The sequence below is a fragment of the Ictidomys tridecemlineatus genome, chromosome 5 (genome assembly GCF_052094955.1).
Source record: "Ictidomys tridecemlineatus isolate mIctTri1 chromosome 5, mIctTri1.hap1, whole genome shotgun sequence".
Taxonomy (NCBI): Eukaryota; Metazoa; Chordata; class Mammalia; order Rodentia; family Sciuridae; genus Ictidomys; species Ictidomys tridecemlineatus.
The window spans coordinates 39932152-39960113 of NC_135481.1; the positions used below are offsets into that span (position 1 = coordinate 39932152).

Genomic DNA, 27962 nt, shown 5'->3' on the forward strand with positions numbered 1-27962 from the left:
GAGCCTGGCACTAGCAGAGCCTCTATTGTACATCTTCAGCCCACATTGCTGCTCTTTACCTTTCTCATTCCCATGAATTCCTATTAGCACAGGCACACAAATGGAGAGACAAGAAGGCAGAGTCTGTCTTGTTCTAATACTCAGAATGAGTCAGAAAGCTGCCCGTCTTCCTTTTGCTTGAATAATTCCTATTTGGTGCCTTGGGATGTCTTTTCCTGCAGGCAGCCTCTGGATCCTTCATTCCCTTGTGTCAGACCAGGATTCTTCTAGATGCATACTTTGACCAACTGGTTGCTTTCATTCTGTTTGTCTCACAGGAGGGCAGTGCTAGAAATGATCTAGCCTTGGGCCAACCACTGTCTCTGGCACACAGTAGAAAGAAGAGGAAGGAGCTATGGACATACAGCCAGAGAGAAAAATCCTAGGAGCTAAACTGGAAATTACTAAGAAACAAAATTATAGCTATTTTTCAGACTGTAGGTAGAATCCAATTCATCTATAAATTGGCACATGAATGCTAGAAGTTGAATGAAGAATCAGCTTAACAATCAAATTAATCATAAATTACTTAAATATTTTAAAAATAAGTTAAAATCTTTTATATTTTTATACTGTTTGCTATATTAATGTTTTAAATACAAAATCATAAGTCTTTGATTTATATATATTTTTTCCTATGGCTGGGGAAATAGCTCAGAGGAAGAACCTTGAGGCCTTAGATTTGATTCCTAATACTGCTGGAGGCATAAAAAAAGACAGAAAAAAATTTTTCTTCTTAATTAAAAAAAAGTGTCTCTTCAATACATTTTAATGTTAAATTACCCCATTAATGAACTACTAGAAGTCAATACCTCCAGATTTTGGTCTTCATCCAATCACAACTAACTCCATGTGATGCTGGACAAATCACAACTTTTTGGGGTTCAGGTATCTTATATGTAAAATAAGACTGGGCCAGATACTCAAAATTCTTTTGCAATATTTCTGTTTCCTTTTCCTTCTTTCTTTCTCTCTCTCTCTCTTTTTTTTTTTGTACTGGGGCATGAACCACTGAGTCACATCCCTGGCCCTTTTAATTGAGATAGGGTCTTGCTAAGTTCCTTTGGGCCTCACTGAAGTTGCTGAGGCTGGCTTTGAACTTGTACAAGATCTTCCTGCCTCAGCCTTCGAAGCCGCTAGAACTATAGGCATGTGCCAACATGCCTGGCTTTACTTCCCTTTCTAACATCCTCAGTGTCCATTTTAAAATAAATAAATTAAGTACCCAATGCCTTTATTGATAACATTTTTCTATTTTAAAACTACTTAAATATACAACTTCTAATGCTTAGTATCATCAAATGATCATGGGTACAGATTTAGCAAAAAGAAAAGAAGCCAACATTTACCAATCAATGCAGCTATCATATGCAAGTGTGTGATATTTGTGATCCTTTTTGTGCATGGAATCAATTAAGTGGATAACCTCTTGATAAGATTCTTGGTACCATTTATTTATACTTGGGACTATTTCTATAAATAGAAGTGTGCTTTGTACATGTGCAGGGTACGTGTAGATACTGTTCTTCATACCTGAACAGTAAGCTACTGGGTTAATTTGTGTATCACTTTTATCTCTTCTAACATTAAATATTTAATGTTTAAGCCAGCTCAGTTTTCAGAACTCCTAGTGCTATGCATCTCATTTACCTTCTCTACCTGAAAGTGGGTTTATGTGTCCCCAGTGAGAGTCATTTTAAAGAGCTGAGAGCAGATAAATGCTACACACAACCCTTTGTGACATTTTAGAGGCCAGTATGAATTAAGAAGTTGTATTGAGGGGTTGGGGTTGTGGCTCAGCGGTACAGCGCTCGCCTAGCATGTGCAAGGCCCTGGGTCGATCCTTAGCACCACATAAAAATAAATAAACAAAATAAAGCTATTGAGTCCATGTACAACTAAAAAATAAATATTAAAAAAAAAAAGAAGTTGTATTGAGGCTAGGGGCCTCTCCACTTACTCCTCTTGTGCTCCAGCACTCTGTCTACCACACTGTAGGTATCTAAAAAACTGCGGGGCTTTGCTGGGTGTATATACAATCATATTTTACTCTATCCTACATGTGACAGATTAAACCACAGGATCATGTAATCAAGTGTCAACTCAGAGGCTAGAAGGCTTCTGGAAAGGTTAAAACTCTTCTTATGTAAATATTCAGGAAATGTACAAAAGTCTGCTGTCTTCTGCCATGTAGCCACTTGTTTACTGTGCCAAAGATCTGGGGTTAATCTGATGCCTGTAGAGAGAACATGACCAATCTGTTTACCCCACAATATTTTCTTATTGCTGATGGAATTGAATATAAGATTATAGGAGTAGGAAATTTTGAAAGCAAAAGCTGTAATTCAACTCTCAGGAGTTAGAAGACTGGGGTGGGGTGGAGGGCACCAGTATTTGCAGGGCTCTGTGCCTCCTTCTGATCCCATATGGTCCATTTCAGAAAAGGACAACTGGCACTACCTCTGCTCAGCAGGAGACTCTGGTAAGCACAGGCTGTGTGAGGGGTGAAAAGAAAGGATTTAGTGATCCAGAAGGAGCAGGATGATTACAGCACATCAAAAAGAAGTGTAGAGAGACATTTTTGATCACAGTGTTAGTTTCTCTCTTCTAATCCCAGAGGTTGCTATGGTACCTAATACTCAAGGGAAAACTGTGTCTTCGAGGCAGCAGGAAGTACAGCTACCTCACTGCTACAAGAATTTGATGACATTTTCTTGCATCATAAAATTACAGAGAGAGCTGTAATAACACCATAAGAAAGTACTTACGCTATTAGATGACAAAGACAGATTACAAAATTTAGCTTCCACTTCTCTTCTTGTTAGCTTCTCTGTCTAAAGCAGAAGAGAAAGAGAACAATGAGAGTCACCTCACTGAACAAGACAGAATTTCCAGGCGAATTCTGACACTCATATCCTTCATTTTGGACAAACTATTCCTAAAAATAAAGGATGCATTTAATTCTGTGAATAAAGAACTCTTCCCCCCAGGTTACATAAAACATAACCCACACTATTTAAAAATTATTTTTAGAAGGAAAGTTGCACTTACGGAATGGGGTGGAGACCCAGCTCTTGAGAGGCTTTACCAGGGCATTTCTGATTAGGTGGGGAGGGAGTCATTTTGATCTGTGTTCCCTTAATAAAAGCTCACGTCTGAATACTTCATCCCATAAAAACTACAGCCCTTCTGCACAATCCCCAAGGCTTCTGCCAGTGTCCAACTGACATAATATTGTATCTGTCACTGCCAAACAGTTGCAGCACTTTGAGGAGAAGAGACCCACTAAGAAACAAATAAAAGCCGGGTTGTGTGGTGGGTACATGCCTATGATCCCAGTTGACTGGGTAGGCTGAGGCAGGAGCAGGAGGATCTCAAGTTCGAGGCCAGCCTCAGCAATTTGGTACCTTAGTGATCTTAGTGAAAACTTAATAACTTAGTGAGAACCTGTACAACCCTCCTCCAAAAAAAAGGTTGGGAATCTTGCTCAGTGGTAAAGGGCCCCTGGGTTCAATCCCCAGTACCAAAAGTTAAGTGTGGACCCTTGATGTGTACCAGACAGACAAATGAAATGCTAGTCAAGTCTTTTGGTATATAAAAAACAATAAGCCATTATGGACTTCTATTATTCATTCTGCTTTAATCATAGATTATTACTATTAGTTACTAAATCTCCTGGATGTCTCTTATTTATTATGAAAAAACTAAGCATGAAAAGAAATTAGGAAATATAAACATTCACCTCCCTCCCAACACCAGAATATAACACTAACTTATTTTTAAAATATTTTTCTTCCAGGCTCTGCATGCACATCCATAGTATAAAGTAAGGAATACTATGGTATGACTAAATCAAGGAAGAGTAACTAGAGATGCCATAGCCCTCATTCTACAGGAAAAGAGCAGGTAATGAGGCCCTACCAGATATCTAGGCCCCTAATTCAAATCAGTATGATCTATAAATGACTTAATTGATAAGCATAGGCAGGCTAAAAGAACAAAGGGAAGGATATAGATCTTTTATTCCCAAACAAGCACTCCCTCTCTTGCCTCCGTAAAGTAGCACTGTCATGAAAATGAAGTGGGTTAATCCACATAAAGAACTTTAAAACAATCTGAACCCAGATAGGTGCTCAGTAAAGGTTAACTATTTTAAAAATGATTACAAGCAAGTACCAAAACCAATTAGTAGGTGATTTCTTACCTCTTGAAGTGAGTTATTAAAGAACATTTTTTTTCTTTTTTTTTTAGGTGCTGGGGATTGAACCTAGGGACGCTTAAACTCTGAGCCATATCCACAGCCCTTTTTTGTATTTTATTTAGAGACAGGGTCTCATTGAGTTGCTAGGGTCTCTTGCTGAGGCTGGCCTTGAACTCATAATCCTCCTGCCTCAGCCTCCTGAGATGCTGAGATTACAGGCATGTGCCACCATGCCTGGTTTAAAGAACTTTTAGTCTCTTAAAAATTTCACCCTTTGGGCTGGGGCTGTAGCTCAACAGCAAAGTGCTCACCTGAAATGTGTGAGGCCCTGGGTTCGATACTCAGCACCACATAAAATATCCTGGAGATTACTAGTAGTACAGGGCTTAGTATAGAATAAAACCTCAACCAATCCTTGCTAATTGTTGATAATTAAAGCCCATCAGTTCTTTCATCTTACAGCAATGAAGAAAGGAGATAAAACTCACAATTTAGTTTTATGGTTGCAATAATAAGAAAATAATCATAGACTATTGTTATTATCTTTCAACATCAAATCAAAGTAATTACATGCTTACCACAGCATCATATAGAATAACATAGACTTGACTGAGTTTATCTTCTGGGATCCCACAGTGTAAGAGTATTGCTTTCAATAACATTGTATGGTTCAAGTAAATACTGTAATTTCTTTCCTGGGATATGAAGAAAAATTATTATTATTTTTCATTATACAAGAATACAGGTATATGGCCAAATCTAGAATCTTACTGTGAATTTATTACCCTAAAATCACAGAAGTACTGAATTTCAGCATCTTTCCTTCTAGTTTATTCTTTCACATACATTCTTTTTACATTGCTATAGTTGAAGAATATGATAAAGTTTAACACTTTTACTACGTGCATCATAATACTCTTGCTGTTCTTTCGCCATGTTAAAAAGCCCGAATCCATACAAATTTCAAACAAGGAAAGATCTGGTTCAGTAGTAGCTGACTTATAAGCACAGGCTGATGGAATAGTTATTGTTACTTTTGTCTACATCAGTCACTTAATGAGTGTTCAGAGTGCTGAGCTGGGTGCTGAGTTAGGGCAATGAGGTATAGGGAAAAGTGGAACCATGGGCTCTGCACTGAAACAGTACACAATACATTTGAAGAAAACACCACAAATCAAGGGAGTATGTGGATGCCTCATGTCAAGAGTCATGAAAGTTAAGAAAAGGTGTCAGTCAGGCTTCATAGGGAGAAAAGGGCCCAAACTTTGGCTGGGTAAAGAAAAGCCTGTTTGGACAAGGGGACACCTGTGACTGGTAGTGGCAGTAATGCAAGGCATGTGTGGGGGACGGGGAAGGATGCCAGAGGAGAGCTGGCAGCTTTACCCAAGACAAGATAGTGTGTGAACATGGTGAAAAGGCATGGGGAGCTAAGCGAGCAGATGTAGGAGGAGCCACTAAGGGTTCTGATTTCTTGCATTTTGCAATAATGTGCAGAGAAGCAACACTGTCTTCCTAAATAAAACCAGTTTCTGTCATGGTGGAAGTGAGAGCCCAAGATGAACCTCAAAAGCAACATGATCAAACCTTTGAAGCTACTTTGGGAAAGATGTCATTCATTGCCTGCAGAAACCGAGAAACAGGTCTGTGGTTGTTGTAGACACTTAGTGAATGAAACTAGCAGGGCAATCTCAAAATGTTAAAATTTGGAAGGAACCTGAAGTGCTGGAAACTCTTGGATAATCTCGTAGATAGTATAGATGGTTTCAGCAGTGGGCAGAGAGCTGTTGGTAGTAGAAGTGACGATGTCAAATGCACATTCTAGAAGTTCTTTGGGATGAAATCGATCTAACTTGCGGGGTCTAAATACACGTTCTATGCAGTATCTGAAGAGAAACCCAAATTTCCAAGGTCATTACTTATTAGAAATAAATATGTATGAACAAGATAAAAGAAACGAAGATGAAAAAAAATCTATCAAGAGGGCTTAAAGACAGAATAGTCCTGCTTTGTGATCTGGGTTCTAATTCCCAGTTTTGCAATATTAAACTATGGAGCTTAGTTTTTTTGTGTTGTTTTTTAATGTCTGAAGTAGAGATGAAATTACACACAAAACCAATTTTACCTTAAGTGATTGCTTTCTACACAGACACCCACACCTTAGGACTGACTCTAATTGCTCACTTGTAGCTAGAATAAAGCACATGAAGAGCTTTCATTTGAAGAAAGAAGCTGGAAGGTAGGGCGCCTCATTGACAACAACACTGGCTTCAATTTATGAAGATCTTGGTGTTTGACCCCTGTGGTATCTGAATATACAGAGAACCTGTCCTCAATGCTAAGTGCCAGGAGCTGCTCAGTGCTCAGCATTCCCGCTGGGTCGACTCCACTTTTTTACAAGTAGCTTTTGTTCAGTTACCTGTGTAGGCAGTTTTCACACAGAGACCACAGGCTATTTGTCCCTCCAATTAAATTTTAAAAGGGGCCATCTGTGATCAAGAATAGCCAGATTTTTTTCCCCCCAAGCAACCATTTGTGAAAATAATGAGCTGTGTATGTTGCCTGGGGACATGAAGAAGGCACAGAATAGATGTCAGGTCACTTAAATGCTACATTCCTTCTATAGAGGGTGCTGAACTCCCAGTCCCCTGAGAGAAATGGGCACTGGGGCTGGGCTTTCTGACCTTATTACAAGCTCAATACTTTCAGCTCACAATTCTTTACTGTACAGGAGTCATGGAACATAAAATATTCTTCCCTGGTTTCCTTCCCACAGCTACCAAATGGAAGAAAGCCTCTATTGTTTCTTACCGTTTTAAATTCAATATATTATTTCTTGCCACATATCTTGCAAAAGGGACCTGAGAAGTAAATAAGATTTTAAAGGTCAATGTCAAGATGTGCTAACAATTATATTCTTCCAGTTTTAAAAATATCAACTTTATTGACATATAACCCACATACCATAGAGTTTATCCTTTTAAAGTGTACAATTCAGAGGCTTTATTATAGGCAAGCAATACACAATGATGTTTAGGTTAATGATGGAAAGTATATACAACAGTGGCCCTATAAGAGTTTATCACAAAAGGATGTTGTAGCCACCTTAGTTTATGTAAAAAGTACACTCTAAGATGTTTACACAGTAACAAAATCGCCTAATGATTCATTTCTCAAAATTTATCCCCCTCATTAAGTGACACATGAAGGTAGTGAGACTTGTGCACCTCTCACACTCCTGAAATGTTCCCTAATACTTCAGTTAGCAGTAGACTCCACTGCTAGACACCAATCTGTCACTGAGGCATTTCCTAGGTTATTTAAACTTGAGGAAAATTTACTTTTAGTTGAATATATTTTGCCACACACACACTCAAGCATTTATTTTTTTAAATTGGGCACTTTACCACTGAGCTACATCCCCAGTCCTTTGCTGAGGCTGGCATCAAACTTTCCATCCTCCTGCCTCAGCCTGCTGAGTTGCTGGTATTACAGGGGTGCACCACCCTACTTGGCTTTGCCAAATTTTTATTATGCCAAATTAAAATCTGTGCAAGTTTTTGGTTATCTATGAATTTAAAAAAATGTCATTCATAACAACGCAATAAAAATAGGTATTATCTCTTATGGTGAATTTCCTATCAATTTTTTGGGAATTTTTTTTTAAGTGCTGGGATCTTGAACCAAGGTCCTTGCACATGCCAGGCAAGTGATATACACTGAGCTACATCCCCAGTCCAAGATATTCTTAATAACCACCCACAAAATTACAAAACCACTGTCTGATTGCCCCAAGAATTCTAACACATTATCAATAGTTGGGAAATTATTCTCAAAAGATAATAACTTTCCCCTACCCAGTACTGGGGATTGAAACCAGGGGCTCTCTACCTGAATTACATCTCTGGTCCTTGTTATTTTTTATTTTGAGACATGATCTTGCTAAGCTCCTGAGGCTGGCCTTGAACTTGTGATCCTCCTGCCTAAGCCTCCCAAATTGCTGGGATTATAGGTGTGCACCACCATACCCAGCAAAAGCAATCACTTTCTATTTTTTGTAGTTGAATATCAACTTGCAGGGAGCATATGCTTAAAAATCTCACTTAAGTATCAGTACTTAGAGAATAAGAAGCCAGTTTTAAGAATAACTATGTAACTGTACTTCTACTCTTTCTTTAACAGGGCCCAAATATCAGTTATGTGATTTGTCTCTACCCCAAAACAATCCCCAACTACTTTCCTTACACATATACGCACACACAGGATATAATCAGGTAGTTCTCAGAAAAATTCACAATGCTAATAAACTTAAAAAAGATGTTCAGTCTCACTAGAAATGAGAAGCTATCTCAACTTCACTCATCAGACTGGCAAAAGATGTTTAAATTAATATCATCCATATATGACCATGGTATAGGAAAATAGGCACTTTCACACACAGCTGATGAATGCTAGTTGCTAAAGCTTCAGAAATGTAACCTGAAACTTTACAATAAAATTTTCAACAATATTATGCAAATATTATACTTGAACTAGCAATCCCACTTTGAAGAATTTATTAAAAAATAAAAACATATTAGTGTATGAATGTTAAAAGGATGTTCATTGCCATATTATTGTGGTGGCTCAAAACTGAAACCTGTCTGCATGTTCATCAACAGTAAAATAGCTGAATGATTTGCTATCAATATTACAGAATATTAAGGAGCTATTAAAAAGAAAGTTTAGATTTATATTTTATATAGATCAAGTATATATATGTATATAAGATGAAAATGTGATACATTTGCATCTATATTTGATATAATATAGATATTGAGATACATTTATATCTCTATTTGACCTATAGGAATCATTAGATTAAAAGAAATGTAAGTTTCAATAGAATTTGAATATTCCATTTTGCTATAGAGAAAACAACATAAAAAACCCCCAAACCTATGTGTATCTAAGTATAAGTGTAGAAAAGGAAAATAGAAGCTAAGAACATGGAAGGATAGGCTGAGGATATAGCTCAGTGGCAGAATGCTTGCCTAGGGACTCACTCATGCTAAGCACCCACTCCACCACTCATGTCTCTATTTATAAGTGCCTTGTTTAAATTAGGGTTTACTCACTCATGCTAAGCACCCACTCCACCACTCATGTCTCTATTTATAAGTGCCTTGTTTAAATTAGGGCTTAAACCCTTGCCTGTCATATGTGCCGCAGTCTGGCTGGGCACAAAATAACCGAGCCACCACACAGCCTTGTAGATTCAAACAGCAACTCTTTATTCCCGAACTCTCACTGACACTCTACACGCACACTACCTGGGAAAAATACACTCCCTCCACTGGGCTCTGCATACCAATTCTCTCAGAACCCGGTGAGAACTCAACAGGGAACTCCAAAGGAGCAGGCGCCTGAGGCAGCAGGAGCCGCCCTATTCCCAGCAGGATCCACCCTAAACCTGAAGCTGCCCTATTCCCAGCAGGACCCACCCTAACCCCCCCCCCCAGCCACCCTAATCCCTGAGCAGGGTCAGCTTTCAACCCAAAATGCCATGGGTCATTCCTACTTGGCTATGGCTCTCAGCATCATGCACTCATGTTTTCCTCTGATCTTCGGGTACTATCATACACACAGACGGGCTTGACAGTAGCTAGCACTATGTAGGTGAATGATTGGTAAAACTGCTACTTAGGGAGTCCTGGGGGTCAGAATAAGCAAGCATGGCAAAAATCAGTGTGTAAAGGTAAAATTTCTAAGCTGATTCCAAGCTGCAAGAGCTTGAGTTAAAGTGTAAAAGACTAGGCATTGTAAAGCTTCTAGATTACAAGGCCTGGGCTAAAAAGTAAAAGACAATTGTTACAATTGTAAAAGTCTATTGTTACAATTCCTCTGCTACCCCCAGAACCTGTAATCTCTGAGTTGTTAGGACAATGCGGAAACTGCCCAGTAAATATCTCCATTGATTCCCTGGTTGTTTAATAGCTAAGGGCTCCAGGTACCATGGCATGTAAGCATCTAGGCTCCAAAACCAATCAGTTTAAATTTGTACCCCGCTTAGAAATGACCAATCACCCCTGCCCAGATTGTTCCCGCCAATGTATGTACTAATTCTGTTTCAGAGTTGTTGTTCAATTTTCCCGCGCCTCATGATGATTTGTTCTGATGTATGCAAAGCCCCCACCCTCTCCAAAAAGTGTACTTAAGCTCCGCTTGACCTCTGCTCTGGGCTCTGGGCTGCTCTCCCTTCTTGAGTGAGCACAGAGCCCCAGCGCGCTGGAACGGATCCCCAATAAATTCCCCCCTGCAATTGCATGAAGTAAGTCTCTTGTGTGGTGTCTCCCTCCGACGCTCCGCTGCACCCCAACAAGTGCACCCAACTAGCAGCAACACTTGTTACAAGAATGTAATTGATTTGGAATGTTAACATGTTAGAATTTTACTAAAGAATTAGAAAGTAGAGGGCTGGGGATGTGGCTCAGCGGTAGCGCGCTCGCCTGGCATGCGTGCAGCCCGGGTTCGATCCTCAGCACCACATACCAACAAAGATGTTGTGTCCACCGAGAACTAAAAAATAAATATTAAAAATTCTCTCTCTCTCTCTATCTCTCTCTCTCCTCTCTCACTCTCTCTTTAAAAAAAAAAAAAAAAAAGAATTAGAAAGTAGAAAATACCCTGTATTTATTTGTCTGAGTTGACCAGGCTAACCTGCTGTGGTCACTCAGCAGAGCTCAACACTGAGATGCACATGTGGCAATGCAGGGTTCTGGTTCCTAGAGCCATAAACACCTGAGGTCTTAGCAAGGTGGATGGCATTCAGGGTCAAACATTTACTAAACTTCAGTAATGCTCTTAACACTGAAAACGCCTGTAAGAATATACTTCCTTAAAGTGACATTTGTAATATAATTCTGGGGGAAAATATCTGGTAATTAACAATGAACAGATAAGCCATTCCTGTAAGCAGACACAGCACCCAGATTGTCAGCAGAGCATTCTGAGCCTTACCCGCAGGTCGAAAGGAAGCATCACCAGCATTCCACTGTGGTCCATGAACACAGCTGCTTCATTGTGCTCATATATTTGTTTATTTCGGGGAAGCAGTAGTGGGGTACACAACTGGACAGCTCCTAACCAAATTAGAAAAAAATCACTAAGTATTTAGGTTCTTATTCTCCCTAGGAGGCAACTTAAAACAAAATCTGATAGCTAAGTAACTTGCTACTGGGACCATTGAACTCAGCTTTTCTTCAGTTCTCTAAATTTTACAGGTGGAGAGCTCATCTAGGGCTAAAATTGTTAATTCTGTCATAGTTCTGACTCTACAAGCCAACTGTATTTTAATAGCAAGTTTACAATATTCAAATTAGTTTCTCTTCAGCAAGGCAAGTTATAAAAATCAGTCTAAATTTAATGATGTCAACTGCTTATAATTGAATTTTAATATATGGTTGTACCAAAACCCTCAGATAGCACTTATTATTAATGACAAAGTCTTATGGAAAAATATGATTTTTTAAAATAGGTCATACCATGCCTTTTAAAGATGCGGATGATAGTTTCACACACATGTTGTTGTATCTTGGCTGTACGGATTGAGAAGTTGCCCTAAAATGAGACGAATTAAAATGTCACCATCAAAGCCTAATTAAAGATATCCCCTAGAAACCCTTTCTCAAAAAAAAAGGGCTGGGGATGTGCCTCTGGCTTTAATTCCTGGTACAAAAAAAAAAAAAAAAGAGAAACAACAGATAAGCAAAAAGACACAAATAAAAAAGTCATCAATAGCCCTGCAAATAAGTTTCTAATATTGCCAACCAGAAAAAACTGCTTCTTAAAATCTATGTTGATCATCCACAAGTTTTACCAGTACTTCCTCTATTGGTCTTTTAAAATTGCATCATGTTAATCATACAGAACATAACCAATATCTGTTATATACTCAGTTGACTTTATCAGATTTTAACATTTTGTTATATTGATTCAGGTATTTTTTTCCTTTTTAAAATTTTTTAAAAATTTGCTCTTTTTAGATATATATGACAGTAATATGTCATAATATGTCATATTACACATACATGAAGTATAATTTATTCTAATTAGGATCTCATTCTTGTGATTGAACATGATGTGAAGTTACACCAATCCTGTATTCATATATGAACATAGGAAAGTTATATCTGATTCATTCTGCGTTTCCTATTCTTATTCCCCCCCCCCCTTTGTCTAACCCAATGAACTCCAACCCGCCTCCCACCTCCACCCTGTGCGCCTTATTGTGTGTTACCATCTGTGTATCAGAGAAAAGATTTGGCCTTTGGTTTATTGGAATTGGCTTATTTCACTTCAGACATTTTAAAGAAAAAAAAGCAACTCAGTTACACTTACACCCTGGCAGCTTTAAAAAAAAAGAAAAAACTTTTTTTTTCACTAGGGATTGACCTAGGGCCTAGCATATATCAAACACACATTCTATCACTGAGCTACATATGCTCCTAGTCCCTTAAAGAAGATTCTTTTTCCTTTCTTTCCTTCCTTTTTCCCCACCCCTTCTTTCTTGTTTAAAGATGGGATCTTGCTATGTTGCCCAGGTTGGCTATGCATTCAAGCAATCCTCCTGCACCACTGTACCCAGATCCTTAAAGAGACTCTTAAAGAGCCTCATACCTGGAGATAGAAGCTAGAGATGCTGGGGAGCCTTGGGCATCTGTGTTGACAGAAAACCTCCCAAGTGTCGGGATAGGTAACTCCACTGGGAGCCGCTCTACTACTTAATCTGGATCTGATTGCTTGATGTTTTTGGCCATAAACAGCAGAGCTAGGGAACAATACCTTAATCTCCTGGGTAGGAGTAGAAGGGGATGGACCTAGAATTCCTTAAAGTAAGGGATTAACAGTGTGGCGGGCTATTCTTTCCAGAATAATGCAGATTAACACTTTTTTTTTTTTTTGAGAGAGACGAGAGAGAAATTTTTTAATATTTATTTTTTAGTTTTCGGTAGACACAACATCTTTATTTTATTTGTATATGGTGCTGAGGATCGAACCCAGTGCCCCGAGCATGCCAGGCACACTATCACTTAAGTCACATCCCCAGCCCAGGTTAACACTTTTTGCATGTACAATTTGGGGCTTTTTGGAGCTCAGTATATGGTGGAGGCATTAGAGGAATCCATGAGAAATAAGAACCTGACTTGATCTTTTGGTGGACCAGGTTAAACTCTCTGTGCTGTGGAGCTTAGCTCACCTTCAGTATGTCACTATCGTAGGTGTAATCGATGGCAGGGGAAATGCGCTGGGAGAAGATCTGGGCCATCATGGTGCGGTAGGCTTTCCCATCCACGTTGGCCAGCGTGTGATGCAGTACTTCATGCAGCTCAGATTCCTCCATCTGGGGTGGGGGAAGCAGCTCACTCTTCAGCAGTTCTGTGGCTGTGGGACGTTTTGCTGGGTCATGGTTTAACAACCAGGAGATGACAGATTTCTATAATGAAACCCAGGCATACAGCTGAGAGGATGCAGTAAATGATGCTCAGAAATCATCCTGACAAGCTGATGGTCAATTCAGGTCAAAGAAAAGGTACCACACTTCTTGCACTTAGTAGGGGCATTTCAAAAGTTTTTTTTTTTTAATTTCTAAATATGTCATTTACCCCCTACACCTTGTTATGACCACAGAGTTGTGTAATAATTTAACAGTAGTATTTCTTAAAAGGCAGAAGCCTTTAACATTTCTTGTCACAAACAATAAAAAAAAAATTAACTCAGTAAACATAGAAGTAGAACTTAGGGGTTGTGGGTGTGGCTCAGTGGAGGGTGCTTGCCTACCCCATGTGAGGCATTGGGTTTGAGCCTTAGTACTGCATAAAAATAAATAAATAAAAATAAAGATATTGTATTCATCTACAACTAAAAAAATTTTAAAAAGAAAGAAGTGTAACTTAGGTCTTACAAACACACAAAATACTACATAGAAGACATAAGCACAGAAACCAAATAGCTCTAGATGCGCAGTGTTAGTGATATTATAAACATACTAGTTGCTAGAATCCTTAAAGCATATTAAACATACTGTTTTATTTTTTCTTCTCCATTTGTGTTATTTGTACTGATATCAATCATTCCCTCGAATTCTCTCAATTTATGCTATTTATTGGTTATACTTCCATAACAGGGAGCCTCTTGAAGAAAATCTAAAACTTGGAAAGGCTGCTTAACAATTCTTAATCCTCTTGTTCATAACAGGATTTATTAAAAAATGTTAGATGAACATTTGAGATCAGAAAGCCTCAATTTTTACTTGGGCGTGGTGGTGCATGCCTATAATCCCAGTGGCTTAGGAGGCTGAGGCAGGTGGATTGTGAATTCAAAGACAGCCTTAGCAACTTAGTGAGGTCCTAAGCAACTCAGTGAGACCTTGTCTCTAAATAAAATACAAAAAAGGGCTGGGGATGTGGCTTAGTGGTTAAGTGCCCCCGAGTTCAATCCCCAGTCACCTCCCTCCTCCGACAAAAAGAAACTCTTAATTTTTAGATGTATTTTATTAAACATTTTCCTACTATATATCTTTTATAAATTACTTCCACTCCTGTTTTAGTGTGAAATAAAAACACCCGTAATTACTTTTCATGTAATATAGGAGTTTTATATTATAAAGATAGGAACTGATATGATTCAACTTTTAAGAAAAAGTTATGTAAAACTGGTAAAAACAATGATACCTCATTCAGCATAACAGACCCTATTTTACTGCTAAATTTCTGTGTGTGACAAAAATTATGTAATACTCAGTCTATCAGCATTTCCCGTGTTATCTCCTTTGAGATGAAATGCACTGACATGGAAGGTGGTTTGGTTGTGGTTTGGTTTAGTGTCACTTTAATACATGCCTAACTCAAAGGCTCAAGGGAACCTAATACAGAGTTGATGATAGGACAATAATCCTCATTATGAGAAATGGTTTACATGGTTGCTGTCATTTTGGTTGTTTAATAAAGTTCCTAGGCCACTATAGCTGTCACCATGTTAAAGTACTGAATAAGTACAACTATAAATTCCATTGCCTCAGAAGGCTGAAGCAAGAGGATTTCAAGTTCAAAGCCAGGCCTTAAGGAACTCAGTGAGACCCTGTCTCAAGATAAAGTATGAATATGAAAAAGGGCTAGGGATGTGCCTCAGTGGTAAAGTGCCCCTGAGCTCAATTCCTGGTACTAAAAAAAAAAAAAAAAGTACTAAATAGGACTAATCATGTGTTATGGTTTGGATGTAAGGTACCCCCAAAAAGCTCATGTGTGAGACAATGCAAGATGGTTTGGAGGAGAAATGATTAGGCTATAGCCTTAACCTAATCAGTGAATTAATCCCTAATAGGATTAACTTTGGTAACTTGAGGCAGGTAGGGTCATAGCTACAGAAATTGGTTCATCAGGGGGTGTGGCTATGGCACATATATTTTGTGTTGGGAGAGTAGACTCTCTCTGCTTTCTGATCACCATGGGAGCTATTTCCTTTTGCCACACACTCTGCCATGATGTTTAGCCTCACCTCGAGCTCCAAGGAATACAGCCTGCTGTCTTAGGATGGAGACCTCTGAAACCATGAACCCCTGAATACCTTTTCTCCTCTATAGTTGTTTTGGTTGGTCCTTTAGACACAGCAGTGAAAAAGCTGACTAAAATAGCGTGTTATAGGAAAAGACTATGAAATAAACATTTAGTTATGATACCCAGAAACCAAACAAGGGGCTCAATTCAAATCATTACTAACAGCTAACAAAAGAAGTGGAAAAACAACTCAATGTGTTTTCTAATGGTTCTTCACTAACTAACTAGATGTGGTAGAGTGGGTCCCTATAGCCATAAATAAATGCCATGATAAATATTACCAAATGATAGAATGTTAGTGTTAATATAAATAAAGCATACTGATTCTCTTTATTTTATAGGTGAGAAAAATTAAAGTCTAGAGAAGTAGCATGTCTATCCAGACATAACCAATAAGCAAAAAACAGCATATTGTTACAGTGTTCTGTTTCTGTTCTCAATATTCATCATTTAAAGAATTTTTGCCTTGACCATAATTGTCAATAAAAGTCAGTTTAAGGGACAAACTTCCATATGAAAGAATCAATCACTGCAGGCTCCACCAAGACAACCAACTGAACAAAGAAGAAAGGCATAACAGAAGTACAATACAATAATTTGCTACTATTCTTTCACATTAGCTGGATGCCAGTATTATTTTATGACGTGAAATACATAACACCCACACACTCAGATATTTATGTTCTGTGGGAGAAATTATCTTGCTTTAAAATTCTGTCAATCAGATTGTCTAAAAAAAGTCCAACACTTCCCCTCAAAGTAAGTTATTTCACCCACAAAATAGAGCAGAATTACAGTTTTAAATTGTATTTTTGTCTTAAAGCCCCAAGTTTTATCTAAAACAATGAGCTGTAAATTTATTTTCTCCACCCCCCATACCCTCAATAGCCAAACTAAGGGTCCAAATAGCACTTCAAAAATACAATGAATCACACAAAAGAACCCTGTAGTTTGTTAATTTTCTCCACCAGCCCTTAGCATTTTTACAGTGTATTTCAAATCCAATAACATTTTAAGTGTTTCATCTTTTGATACTTTCTCCCATATTGTTCCCAGGACACGAGAATGAGTAGCAGAAGATTACTAATTAAAAACGAAGAAAAACAGTAATTAAAGCCCAAGTCTGAAGACAGCAATTAAAGCATCAGAAAATTACCTGCTTTGTATGCTCTCCATCACTGAAGTCTTCTGGAAACTTGGGGGACGTGGGCTATAAGAATATTATATTCAAATCAGGAAGTGCTTGGCAAACTGCCATTGTGAAAGCATTTATTCACCATAAGTAAGAAAACCAAATAGAGAAATTAAAATCTGCTAACAGGGAAAGACTGAGGAGACACCTTCTTGAAGCCTGATGCTCACTTTTTCATGTCTATACACATTATTTTTATTCAAACTTCACCTAAATGACAGCCTAGGTTCTAGAAAGTACCTCCTCCAAGGACAAAGTATTTAAAAATCTAATGGTTTCAGAGACAGAAAGAGCAGTTATTAAACAAATAGCTGAAAAAAAGTCAAATAGCCCCTATCAAACTGCTAATATAAAGTAAAAAAAAATAACATTAAAACCACTATGTCTCCAAAAGGTCTGGTATATAGGAACTAAATTATAACATTAATTTGATGGTTTATATATTCTTGAAATGAAGGAGGAAGCATGAATTTTAAACTGAAGAAAGTTACTTCATCAAAGACATAATCAGCTAAGAGCATTCTGATCAAGGCAAGGTGATAGTAAGCACTTTATCTACTTTTTTCATTACAGCTTTCCATACTGCACTGACAATAAAAGAATGCAATTACTTTCCAAAATATCTAAAGAAGAATACTTAGTTACAGTTTATGACATTTAATTTAGTGAATATTCCTGCTTTGCTTGGCTTGGCAAGGAGGAAGAAGGCTCTCCAGATCTCTTGCTCATGGATATGTGAATCTTAAATTACCATTGCCCAAACCTTACTTTGCACTTTCACTTTAATGCCGTTAAAGGGCACCTTTGACCTCACACACTGCAATGTTAATCCTTTTTAGCTCAGGCAGTAAAAGAGGTAAGGATTAATCTCAAGAAGACAAATGGAAATTTCACTGGGGAAAACAATTCAGTGGCTGATATTTTCACAGACTATATTAACTTTGGTCATGGTAGTTTTCTTTAGGTCTCACTATACCAAGTCCATTCAGCATGAATTTTTCTTTTCTACAACTAAACATTCCTTATTCTTAAACCCATTCCCACACACTAATAACTGCACTGATAGCATACAAAAACTTTTAGATTCTTTTGTTTTAATGTTAAGCTTAAATCTCTCAGACTAACTTAAAAATAATAACTATAATCTAGCAATTTCTCCAAGCTTTCCAAAAACAAACAACACTGGGGAAGTTTATCATTATTGGAGACATGTAAGCAGAGTGGATTTCTACTTATTAGAAGTGCAGAAGACAGATCAACAGACCATACTAAGTGCTGATAGTCTTTGGTTACACAAACTTGCTATTTTAGCAACTTAAATGAGGCAACTTCTCTTATTGAGAAAACATTTCACTGCAAAGGGAGAACTAGTTAGCTTGGCATGTCTCAGCAAGTAAATCATTGTAGTTGGACAACCTCTTCTATATTATAAATGCCAGGAAAATATCCTGCCTCAAATTCTAATCTCCATGCTAAGACTGAGGTTACTAGAAATTTATGCATCAAACACCCAATACATACATCTCTAAGTTGGTTAAGAACAAAGATCCTTTCTGAGGCTGTCACCATGGGGTGATAGGACATCTCAAAGAAGATAATTCCCAGGCTGAAGAGATCCACTTTCTGAGGGGAAAAAAGAATTGTATTTAGAGATACTTTATATGAAAGTATAATTTACCAGAGAATTATAGAATCAGCACTGTTAGTTGAAATAAAGTTTGTGTAAGTGCAAAACAAGTCACACTGGAAAAATTTGACTATTTTTTCTAAACCATTACAGGTATAAAGATTATTTTAGGTTCACAGTAAAATATTTGGCATAATTTTGCTCAAAAATTTTTTTGAAAAGTAACTGTAATCAGTTTATCAATACACATAGATAATGCCTGGCTAAAGACTGAAAATAACGGCTAAAGGGATAGAACAACCAAGGCTTGCCATAATATGCTTTGGCTAGGAATATAGCTCAGAACATTTGCCTTACATGCTCCTTGTTCTGGATTCAATCCCCAGCACTGTCACATAAAAAAGAAATCTGCTTTATTTTGCATCTTCATGAATCATTTTAAAAGTGAAACAGACCAAAATCTGCTGCTGATAGTAAAGGTCAGCTATTGACTACAAAGCCATACCAGTGAGGATAGAAGAAAGGTATAACTGAAAGATCATGTGACTAATCCCAGCAAAATATGGAAATACAATTAAAGAGGAAAAATAAATTAAAAGGCAACCTGTAGAATGGGGAAAATGTTTGCAAAACATACACCTGATAAGAAGCTAATATGAAAAAAATGTAAGGATCTCATACAACTCAGCAAAGGTAAATGTTCACATTTTTTTTCTGAGCAGAAAATTTCCCAAAGAAGATGTACAAATGGCCAACAGATATATAAAAAGATACACATCGCCACTAATCACCAGGGAAATACAAATTAAAACCATAATGAGGTATCACCTCACACTTATTAGGATGGCTATTATAAAAAGTTGAGGGCTGAGGTTGTGGCTGAGTGGTAGAGTGCCTGCCTAGCACATGTGAGGCACTGGGTTCAATCCTCAGCACCACATAAAAATAACTAAAATAAAGGTACTGTGTCAGTTTACAACAATAACAACAACAACAACATCAAAAACCAAAAAACAAAAAACCCCCAAAACAAAAAGTTGAAAGATAATAAATGTGAGGATGTGGAGAAAAGGGAGCTCTTGTGCACTGTTGCTGGGAATGTAAATTGATACAGCTGATATGGAAAACAGGATGAAGGCTCTTCAAAACATTAAAAAGAGAACTACCATGTGATATAGCAATACCACTTCTGGTATATACCTAAAGGAAAGAATATCACTGTCTCAGAGATATCTGCTTGCTTATGTGCATTGCAGCATCATTTATAACAGTCAAGTTGGTATCAGTGTGTCAGTGGACAGATGAATGAACAAAGAAAATGTGGTCTCCCTCTCTCTCTCTCCACACACACACACACGCACACACACGCACACACACAAAGAGAGAGGGGGGAGGGAGGGAGAGAAAGAGAAAAATAACAAAATTTTATAAAGCTTTAAAAAGAAGGAAATCCTGTCATTTGGGATAACATGGATGAACCTGGAGGACATTATATTAAGTAAAATAAGCCAAACAGAAAGATAAATACTTAAAGATCTCACTTATATGTGGAAACTGTATTAAAAATCCAACTCACAGTAACAAGGTAGAATAGTAGTTTACCAGGGGCTATGGACTGGGAGGAAAAGGGAGATGTTGATTAAAGGGTACAAGCTTTCACTTATAAGATGAATAAATTCTTATAATGAGCTCTAACATACAGCATGGTGACTATAATGTATTGTATTTTTGAAATTTGCTGAGAGTAGATCTCAAGTGTTCTCACCCCCCCCACACACAAAACAACAGTTAACTGGGTGAGGAGATGGATGTTTAGCTTGATTGTGGAAATAATTTCACAATGTATGTGAATATTAAAACATCACACACTGCTGAAAGCGGTGGTGCGTGCCTGTAATCCCACCACCTCAAGAGGCTGAGACAGGAGGATCATGATGAGTTAAAGCCAGCCTCAGCAATTACAAAGCATTAAGCAACTCAGTAGGACTCTGTATCTAAATAAAATACAAAATAGGGCTGGGATGTGGCTTAGGGATTGAGTGCTCCTGAGTTCAATCCCTGGGGGAAAAAAAAATCACACCATATACTTTACATATTTGCTTATTATTTTTAACATATTTTTTTTAGTTGGAGGTGGATACACAATATTTTTATTTATTTGTATGTGGTACTGAGGATTGAACCCAGTGCCTTACACATGCCAGGCAAGTGTGCTACCACTGAGCTACAGCCCCAGCTCCACACTGTATACTTTAAATATACATAATTTTATTTATTATTCATACCTCAATAAATTGGGAAATAACAACAACATAAACAACAAAAGGCCAGAGAAAGAAAATAGAATGAACCCAAAGACACTAAAGAGATAAAACTCAAGATAATTATTAAATAATGAATACAAAAAGACAAAAAACAAATGGCAATAATAAAAAGGAGAAGAAGAAAAAAAAAAGCAAAAGGGTAAGTTAGTGTACTAAAAATCTATGCAGGGCCTAAGAAGCACAACTGAGTAGGATGGTGTGTCCCTCAGGAAGCCAGCCATAATCAGCTTGCAAAGACTACTCCTTATCAGGTGCCAGGAGAGACAGAGCCCACTCTCAAGAAATCCTCTTAAATGAATGTGGATTCAAAAAGGAGTAGGAGGCCAAGCAGGATGGTGCTTGCCTCTAATCTCAGTGACTAAGGAGGCTGAGTATTACTAGTTTCAGGCCAGCCTTAGCTCCTCAGCAAGACCCTGTCTCAAAATAAAAAATAATTACAAGGGCTAGAGATGTGGCTCAGTGGTTAAAGACCGTTGGCCTAGGTCTCCAGTACCAAAAGAGGGAAAGGAAAAAAAGAGTAGGAGGACCTCCTGACTTATCCCCAGTCATGTTCAAAGTCTTAAATACAAATATCCATTTGTCATTTCCTACATGTCTGGCTGGAAAATGCCAAGGGTAAAACAGTGATCTCCCTAAATCCTTTTTGTTTTTAAATATTCATACATGTACATACTATAAAACCAGAACCACATTACTGTTTCTTTTATTCACTTAATAGAGTGAGAATATTTTTAATATTATTATCACTTTTCTAAAATGGGTTTCTAAAATGTGATGTTAATGTCATGAAGTATTCAATTACATGAAGTCTTATAGTTAATGAAATAGATCCCAATTTTCAGACACTGTTATTTTTTATTATATGAAACAACACTGTGATGAACCACTTTCACATTACCCTTCCCTAGTTGTTTCCTTTAGATGAATCTAAAGGTAGAATTGACAGGCCAAAGGACAAAGCACTTTTGAAGATTTCATAAAAATCTTCCACTTACCTCAGAAAAACGACCCTAAGGTACCCATGGTGTGTACCCTCCTACTCCCCTCATTCTCTCTGGTAACAGATCTCCCTCTGTGGTCTGTTTCAACTCTGCATTGCTGCTCAATGCTTCCGTCAGCATAAAACCCAGGCTTGAGTTTCCAATGCAATCCTGACGATTTGCTTTTATATACATTGCCTGGCTGATGTATTTTTAAAATTTTGCATTTATACTTTAGTCCTGGGTGATCTCAGTCTCATGGCTTTAAATCCCATCTATGTTCTGACAATCCTTAAATTTATACCTTTGACTTTGATCTTCTCTCTGAACTCAAGTCTTGGGTCTCTAATAACCTCTGTCCATCTAAATTAGATTCCTCATCAGGCATTTCTAACTTACATACCTCACACTAAATTTTTCTACCATCTTCTTCCCCTTCCCTATCTCTCTGCCCACATTTCCTCACTTTAGTCAACTATCCTTTCACCCAGGTTCTCCAGGCAGAAAACCTGAACCTCAACTTTTTCCCCTTCAAACATCTAGTCCATTAGGAAAATCTCTCATTTCCCCTCTACTGTAGCACAACTCTCTCCATTTCTATTGCTACCACTTCAGTGACAGTCACCAGTTCTCCCCCTGGACTTCTGCAGAGTGTCTAGCACAGCTGGAGTGAACTTTCTGTTCGTGATTCTTCAGTGGCTTCCTGTGCACTTCAAATAAATTCCATGATCCTAAATGTCATCCTTTTAGGGAGGCCTTCCCTGATCAGTTTATTTAGAGAAGATGCTCTCTAAAGACAAGATGTTGTCTTATAATTTGACTCTTATTTTTGCTTCGGTGCAAAAATAGCCCTTATTATAATTTGTGATTATTCCTTTTTTTATATGTTTATTGTCTGTTTTAGTCACCACTGGAAAAACTCCCGGAGGACTGGAGCCACAGTTGTCTTATTCACTTGATTGCCTTGTCCCCTGTATTCTTAGGACCTTGCCCAGGACAGGGGTTAGCTCAGTTTCTTTGGATGGATGAATGGACTACAAGGTCCTGGCATCAACAGTGCCTGCTTTAGTCCATGCCCTCAGTAACCACATGTCCTGCCTGGAGCATGAATTGGCTCCTATTTCAGCAGGTAATTAATGCTGTGATTTTGATGTTCTTACTATTATTTCTCTCTTGAGAACTTTCCCTTTCCTAAAAGCTCTGTACCTGGTTGTATGCAGACTTGGTGCTTCCTTGGACCTCTGGGCTTACGTACAAAGCAGTGCCAACCATCCCAGTCAAATGGCCTGTGTGGAGGAAACCAGAGGGAAAGCTTTCCAGTATTTGGACTTAAAGATACAGCAAATTATTAAAAAAAAAAAAAGAAAGAAAGAAAGAAAGGAAGGAAGGAAGGAAGGAAGGAAGGAGGGAGGGAGGGAGGGAGGGAGGGAAGGAAGGAAGGAAGGAAGGAAGGAAGGAAGGAAGGAAGGAAGGAAGGAAGGAAGGAAAAGAAAAAGAAAAAATATTTCTTATGAGTGGGGCCTGATCCATTAAACGTCTGCAGCACTTAAAGGAGAAAGCAGTGTGAACTGCACAATAAGCATAGCAACGTATGTCCAAACACCCTGTCTTTGCTGTTGTCAAGGAGGGACTGGGCAGAGAGAAGACCCTAGACAAGCCAGGCCTCAGAGAATTTCACATGACCACTAGTGTCGGACAAAGAGCTGTTTGCATGTGGGAGCCAATTATTCTATTAACTGAAGTCCTTAAAGTGCTGAAGAACAATTAACACAGTGACAAGGAAAAAAATTAAGGCATTTTCATAATTTTGTTAATTTAGTGAGCAATTAAAATTTGCTTTAGAATAGAGTCTTTACAAGTAAACCTGAGTAAAGACTCAGGTTAAAGAAATTTTGTGAATAAAAAAATTCAGTCTTCTGGATTTACCTGAAGGGTCTGATTTTATCAAGTGATCTCCTGCCTGATCATCCTGTTTCCCATCAGCCTAAAAACAAAAGTAAGCCAATTAGCAAATTCAAATGTTATAGCAATAGGAGTAGCTTGTCCATTTCTAAAAGAAGATACATTGAAAAAATATTACATGAAAATCAGAATAATTATAATAATGCTTTTTTGAGTTTAAATGTTTTGTTTTAGTTATTTACTAGGAAGAGTAAGAGAACAAGCTGGGTAAGGAGGTGGATGCCAGTAGTAATCCTAGCTACTCAGGATGCTGATATAAGAGGATTGAAAGAAAGTTCCAGGCCAGCCTTAGCAACTTAGTGAGACCCTGTCTCAAAACAAAAACAAAAAGGGCCTGGGATGTAGCTCAGTAGCAGAGTACCACTGGGCTCAATTCCTAGTACTACAAAACAAAACATCTACTTTCTAAACTTTCCCACTGTTACTCTGCTACTACTTTTTTAGGATCAGTTTTTGACTCTTCCTTGCACCAGGTCACCAAATCTGTTTCACTGTCACTCACTGCTAACATCTCTAAATGGCTTCATCTTTTATATATCTCTGAGGCACTGTCTCATGCAACACTTTAATCACTACTGTTATGACATCCCTCTGCTGGTTCCTATTACAAGCACCGCTATCAATAACAGCCCCTTCACCATTCTTAGTGCCAGAACCTGTTCCAGGCGCTTTACCTGTATTCTGAATTTATTTTGCTGAAAATTCTTTGAGGCAGGAACTAGTATTAGGTGCACTATGAGGTTCTGAGAGGCTTACAATTTGCCCGAGGTTGTACTAAAAGCAGTGGCAACAACAGGATTCTAGTCCAGGTCAGCGAGACTGCAGAGCCTCTGGTCATCTACCTCCCTACACCTCCAGACGCTGAGGTATAATCTTTAGTTTGGGATCAAGATCCCATCATCTGCCCCTCCTTGGCCTTAGCATTTTTCAACACCTGCCCTTCCCAATTCTACTGTCTGTCTTCCGTCTTTCCCCTCCCTTTCCTCCTTCTTGTAGTACAGGGGATTGAACCCAGGCTTCCTGAAAGCTAGGCAAGTACTCTATCACTGAGCTACATCCACAGTCCTTCGTATTTTTTATTTTGAGACAAAGTCTCCCTAAGTTGCTCAGGCTGCCCTGGAACTTCCAATCTTCCTGCTTCAACCTCCAGAGTCACAGGCACCACTGCATCTGGCTCTCTCCATTTCTTCTAACCTTATCTTCTTATTTAGCCCCTGTGATTGTTTTTACCATCAATCCAAATCCTATTTTCTTTCTCCAACTACCCTTGGAATGAACTGCATTTTTAGAGATTTTGGTTCCTCTTATGTTTGGCTATGGCATAGCCCCCCAAAACTCCAGGAGGCAAAATGATTAATTATGAGAACCATAACTTACCCAGTGGATTAATCAATTTCATGGATTAATAATTTGAACGGACTAACTGTGGGCAGGTAGGGTATGGCAGGAAGAAGTAGGTAACTGGGAGATATGTCCCTTGGGATTTATAATTTGTCCTAAGTGTCTTGCTTGGTCTCTTCTACTCCCTATTTGTTATGGGCTGAGCAGCATTCCTCCACTATGTCCTTCTGCCAGGATCTTCTGTCTAAATTCAGGTCCAGAGAAGTGGAAACCAGCCAACCATGAACTAAACATCTGAAATCATAAGTCCAAAAAATCTTTTCCTCATCTAAGTAGTTCTTGTCATTTATTTTGGTCACAGTGATAAAAAGGTGACTAACACAGTGCCTAATACCTTTGGCTAATGATGTTAAGTAAAACTCTGGCACTGAAGGCCAGAGAACCTTCTAGCATTTTTCTTACTCTCTACTACACCTTACACTTTGAGCCAAACAGAACATGTGGTCTTCAAACAATCACATCTGCTCACCCACAGCTTTGGTTATGATGAAATACCCTGTCCTGATGTCTCAAGGCCCTGTCTTCAACTTGGTCTGCTGGACTCCTAAGGCCTATCTGAAATGTCACTGTGTTGTTATATAGTCTTTCTTTCTTTTGGGGTGGGTGGGTGGTTACAGGGTCTTTAGGTTGCCCAGGCTGGTCTTGAACTCCTGAGCTCAAGCAATCCTCTCACCTTAGCCACTAAAGCAGCTGGGACTACAGGTACACACTATTGCACTCTATCTAGACAGTCTTTCTTTTTCCTGAGCCACATCCCCAGCTCTATTTTGTATTTTACTTAGAGACAGGGGCTCACTAAGTTGCTTAGTGCCTTGCTTTTGTTGAGGCTAGCTTTGAATTGTGATCCTTCTGCCTCAACCTCACGAGCTGCTAGGATTACAGGTGTGTACCACTAAGCCGAGCTGACAGTCTTTCTTGATTCTCACAAATCTATGTTAATTTCCCCCTATCTTTTACTCTTATATCAGTACTTTGCTCACCTCACATTAATTAGCTTTGTATTTTAAGTCACTACAATGTTGTGAAGAACAAATATCTTTTGAGTTATATGTTGTTTAGGGCTGGGTTATCCCAGTGTTTAATGTTTTTGAGCCTCACTTTTCCAAGCTAAAGACTTAAGTATAAAGCATGGCAGACCAAAATACCAAATTATTTTATAAAGTATTGTATGCCTTTAACCTAAATATCATTCACAGCCAATAATTTTGTATCCCTCAAGTGGAAGGCACTTATTAAAACATAATTACAATTTCAAAGCCTACAAGATCACTTGCAGTATATGCCTTCATATTTGCCAAATTCCTGAGGGTTGCATGGCAGGGTTCAGGCAACCTGATATCCTGTTGTTATCAAGGAACCTGGGTCTACTTTCAAGTATAGTCTAATTATTAAAATACTCACAGCAAAGGCTAGATGATCTGTTGCCAAGCCAAAATCACCTATTTTTACATGGTCATCAGAATCCAAAAATATGTTGACAGGCTTCAAATCCCGGTGAATCATTCCCTGTTGGAAGAAAGTAAAGAATCTAATGGTTGCTTCCCATGCATACTTTATAGTTATACCTGTTTTCTAATCTGAAAGGCCAGCCTAGTGATGCAAACTGGGTTAGGTCTTCTCTCAGACCACAATAGTCCAGGAATCTGATCTCTGGAATGTCTCCCAATTGTCTGGTAATGTCTCCAAAATCTCCCTCTTTCATCTGTGGTTGTCCTGATCAAGTGAAATCCAAATGGCTCCCTGTGGCACCCAAGGTTCCTTCCACTGAGTTCATCAAATTATCTTTCACTCTGCTGCATCACAAAACCCTGGTTCTGGTCAGTAAGACATACCACTTTTATTCCTTTTCTATTCCTTTCTTTGTATTATTTCCCCTGCCTAGGACATTATTGCTTTTCTCATTCAAATTTTTTTATTTGTTCTAATTAGTTATACATGACAATAGAATGCACTTTGATACATCATACATAGATGGAGTATAATTTCTCATTCTTCTGGTTGTACATGATTTAGAATCCCACTGGTCATATAGTTATATATAATATGTATATAGGGTAATAAAGTCTGATTTATTCTACTATCTTTCCTACTCCCATATCCCCTTCTCTCCATTCACTTCCCTCTACCTAATCTAAAATAACTCTATTCTTCCCTAGCTGCCCCTACCTTCATTATGAATTAGCATCCTCATATCAGAGAAAACATTAAGTCTTTGTTTTCTGGGATTGGCTTATTTCTCTTAGCACGATTTTTTCCAGCTCCATTCATTAATGGCAAATGCCATAATTTTGAAATTTTACCAACATTTACAAGTGCCAATTCATTCATTCTTCCATGGTAATTCTAACAATTCACTTTGCATGCCTAGTACACACAGTAGATACTCAGTGATTATGTTAAATGAATCCTGCTTTCTCCTCTTCCTAATGGCTTATCATAATATTTATAGTTTCATGTCCTATAATACAAAAAGTAATTAATGGCCTTCATTAGAACTCATTTTTATTTCCAAACTTAGAAATTTCTGCTTCCAACAAATTATTTATAAATTAGTCATATAAATTACAGGCCTGCTTCTTCACATAGTAAAAACATTTTGAGTTCATGAAAATTGAGGCAAAGAAAAAAAATTAATATATTTACAC

At 38.1% G+C, this 27962-nt stretch overlaps 2 protein-coding genes across 11 annotated transcripts in view; one reads left to right on the plus strand and one right to left on the minus strand.

Moving 5' to 3' along the window:
• Positions 1-17157, plus strand: part of Srp14 (signal recognition particle 14) — a 41691-nt gene extending 24534 nt beyond the window's left edge. For both annotated transcript variants that reach the window (XR_013438837.1, XM_078049845.1), the window contains one exon: positions 16888-17157. Coding sequence is in view for 1 of the 2 variants with exons in the window: in XM_078049845.1 (XP_077905971.1) it covers positions 16888-16941 (54 nt within the window). In the remaining variant the exon portion in view is untranslated. The remainder of the gene's footprint in view (positions 1-16887) is intronic.
• The window catches only part of Eif2ak4 (eukaryotic translation initiation factor 2 alpha kinase 4), a 103153-nt gene that overhangs the window by 20719 nt on the left and 54472 nt on the right, over positions 1-27962 (minus strand). For all 9 annotated transcript variants that reach the window (XM_078049835.1, XM_078049836.1, XM_078049834.1 and 6 more), the window contains 12 exons: positions 26719-26823; positions 23881-23938; positions 23161-23240; positions 18545-18646; positions 16988-17041; positions 13476-13712; positions 11761-11836; positions 11237-11358; positions 7049-7098; positions 5955-6123; positions 4819-4935; positions 2808-2873 (listed from right to left, as the gene is read on the minus strand). In XM_078049835.1, the coding sequence (XP_077905961.1) occupies positions 2808-2873; positions 4819-4935; positions 5955-6123; positions 7049-7098; positions 11237-11358; positions 11761-11836; positions 13476-13712; positions 16988-17041; positions 18545-18646; positions 23161-23240; positions 23881-23938; positions 26719-26823 (1236 nt within the window). The remainder of the gene's footprint in view (positions 1-2807; positions 2874-4818; positions 4936-5954; positions 6124-7048; positions 7099-11236; positions 11359-11760; positions 11837-13475; positions 13713-16987; positions 17042-18544; positions 18647-23160; positions 23241-23880; positions 23939-26718; positions 26824-27962) is intronic.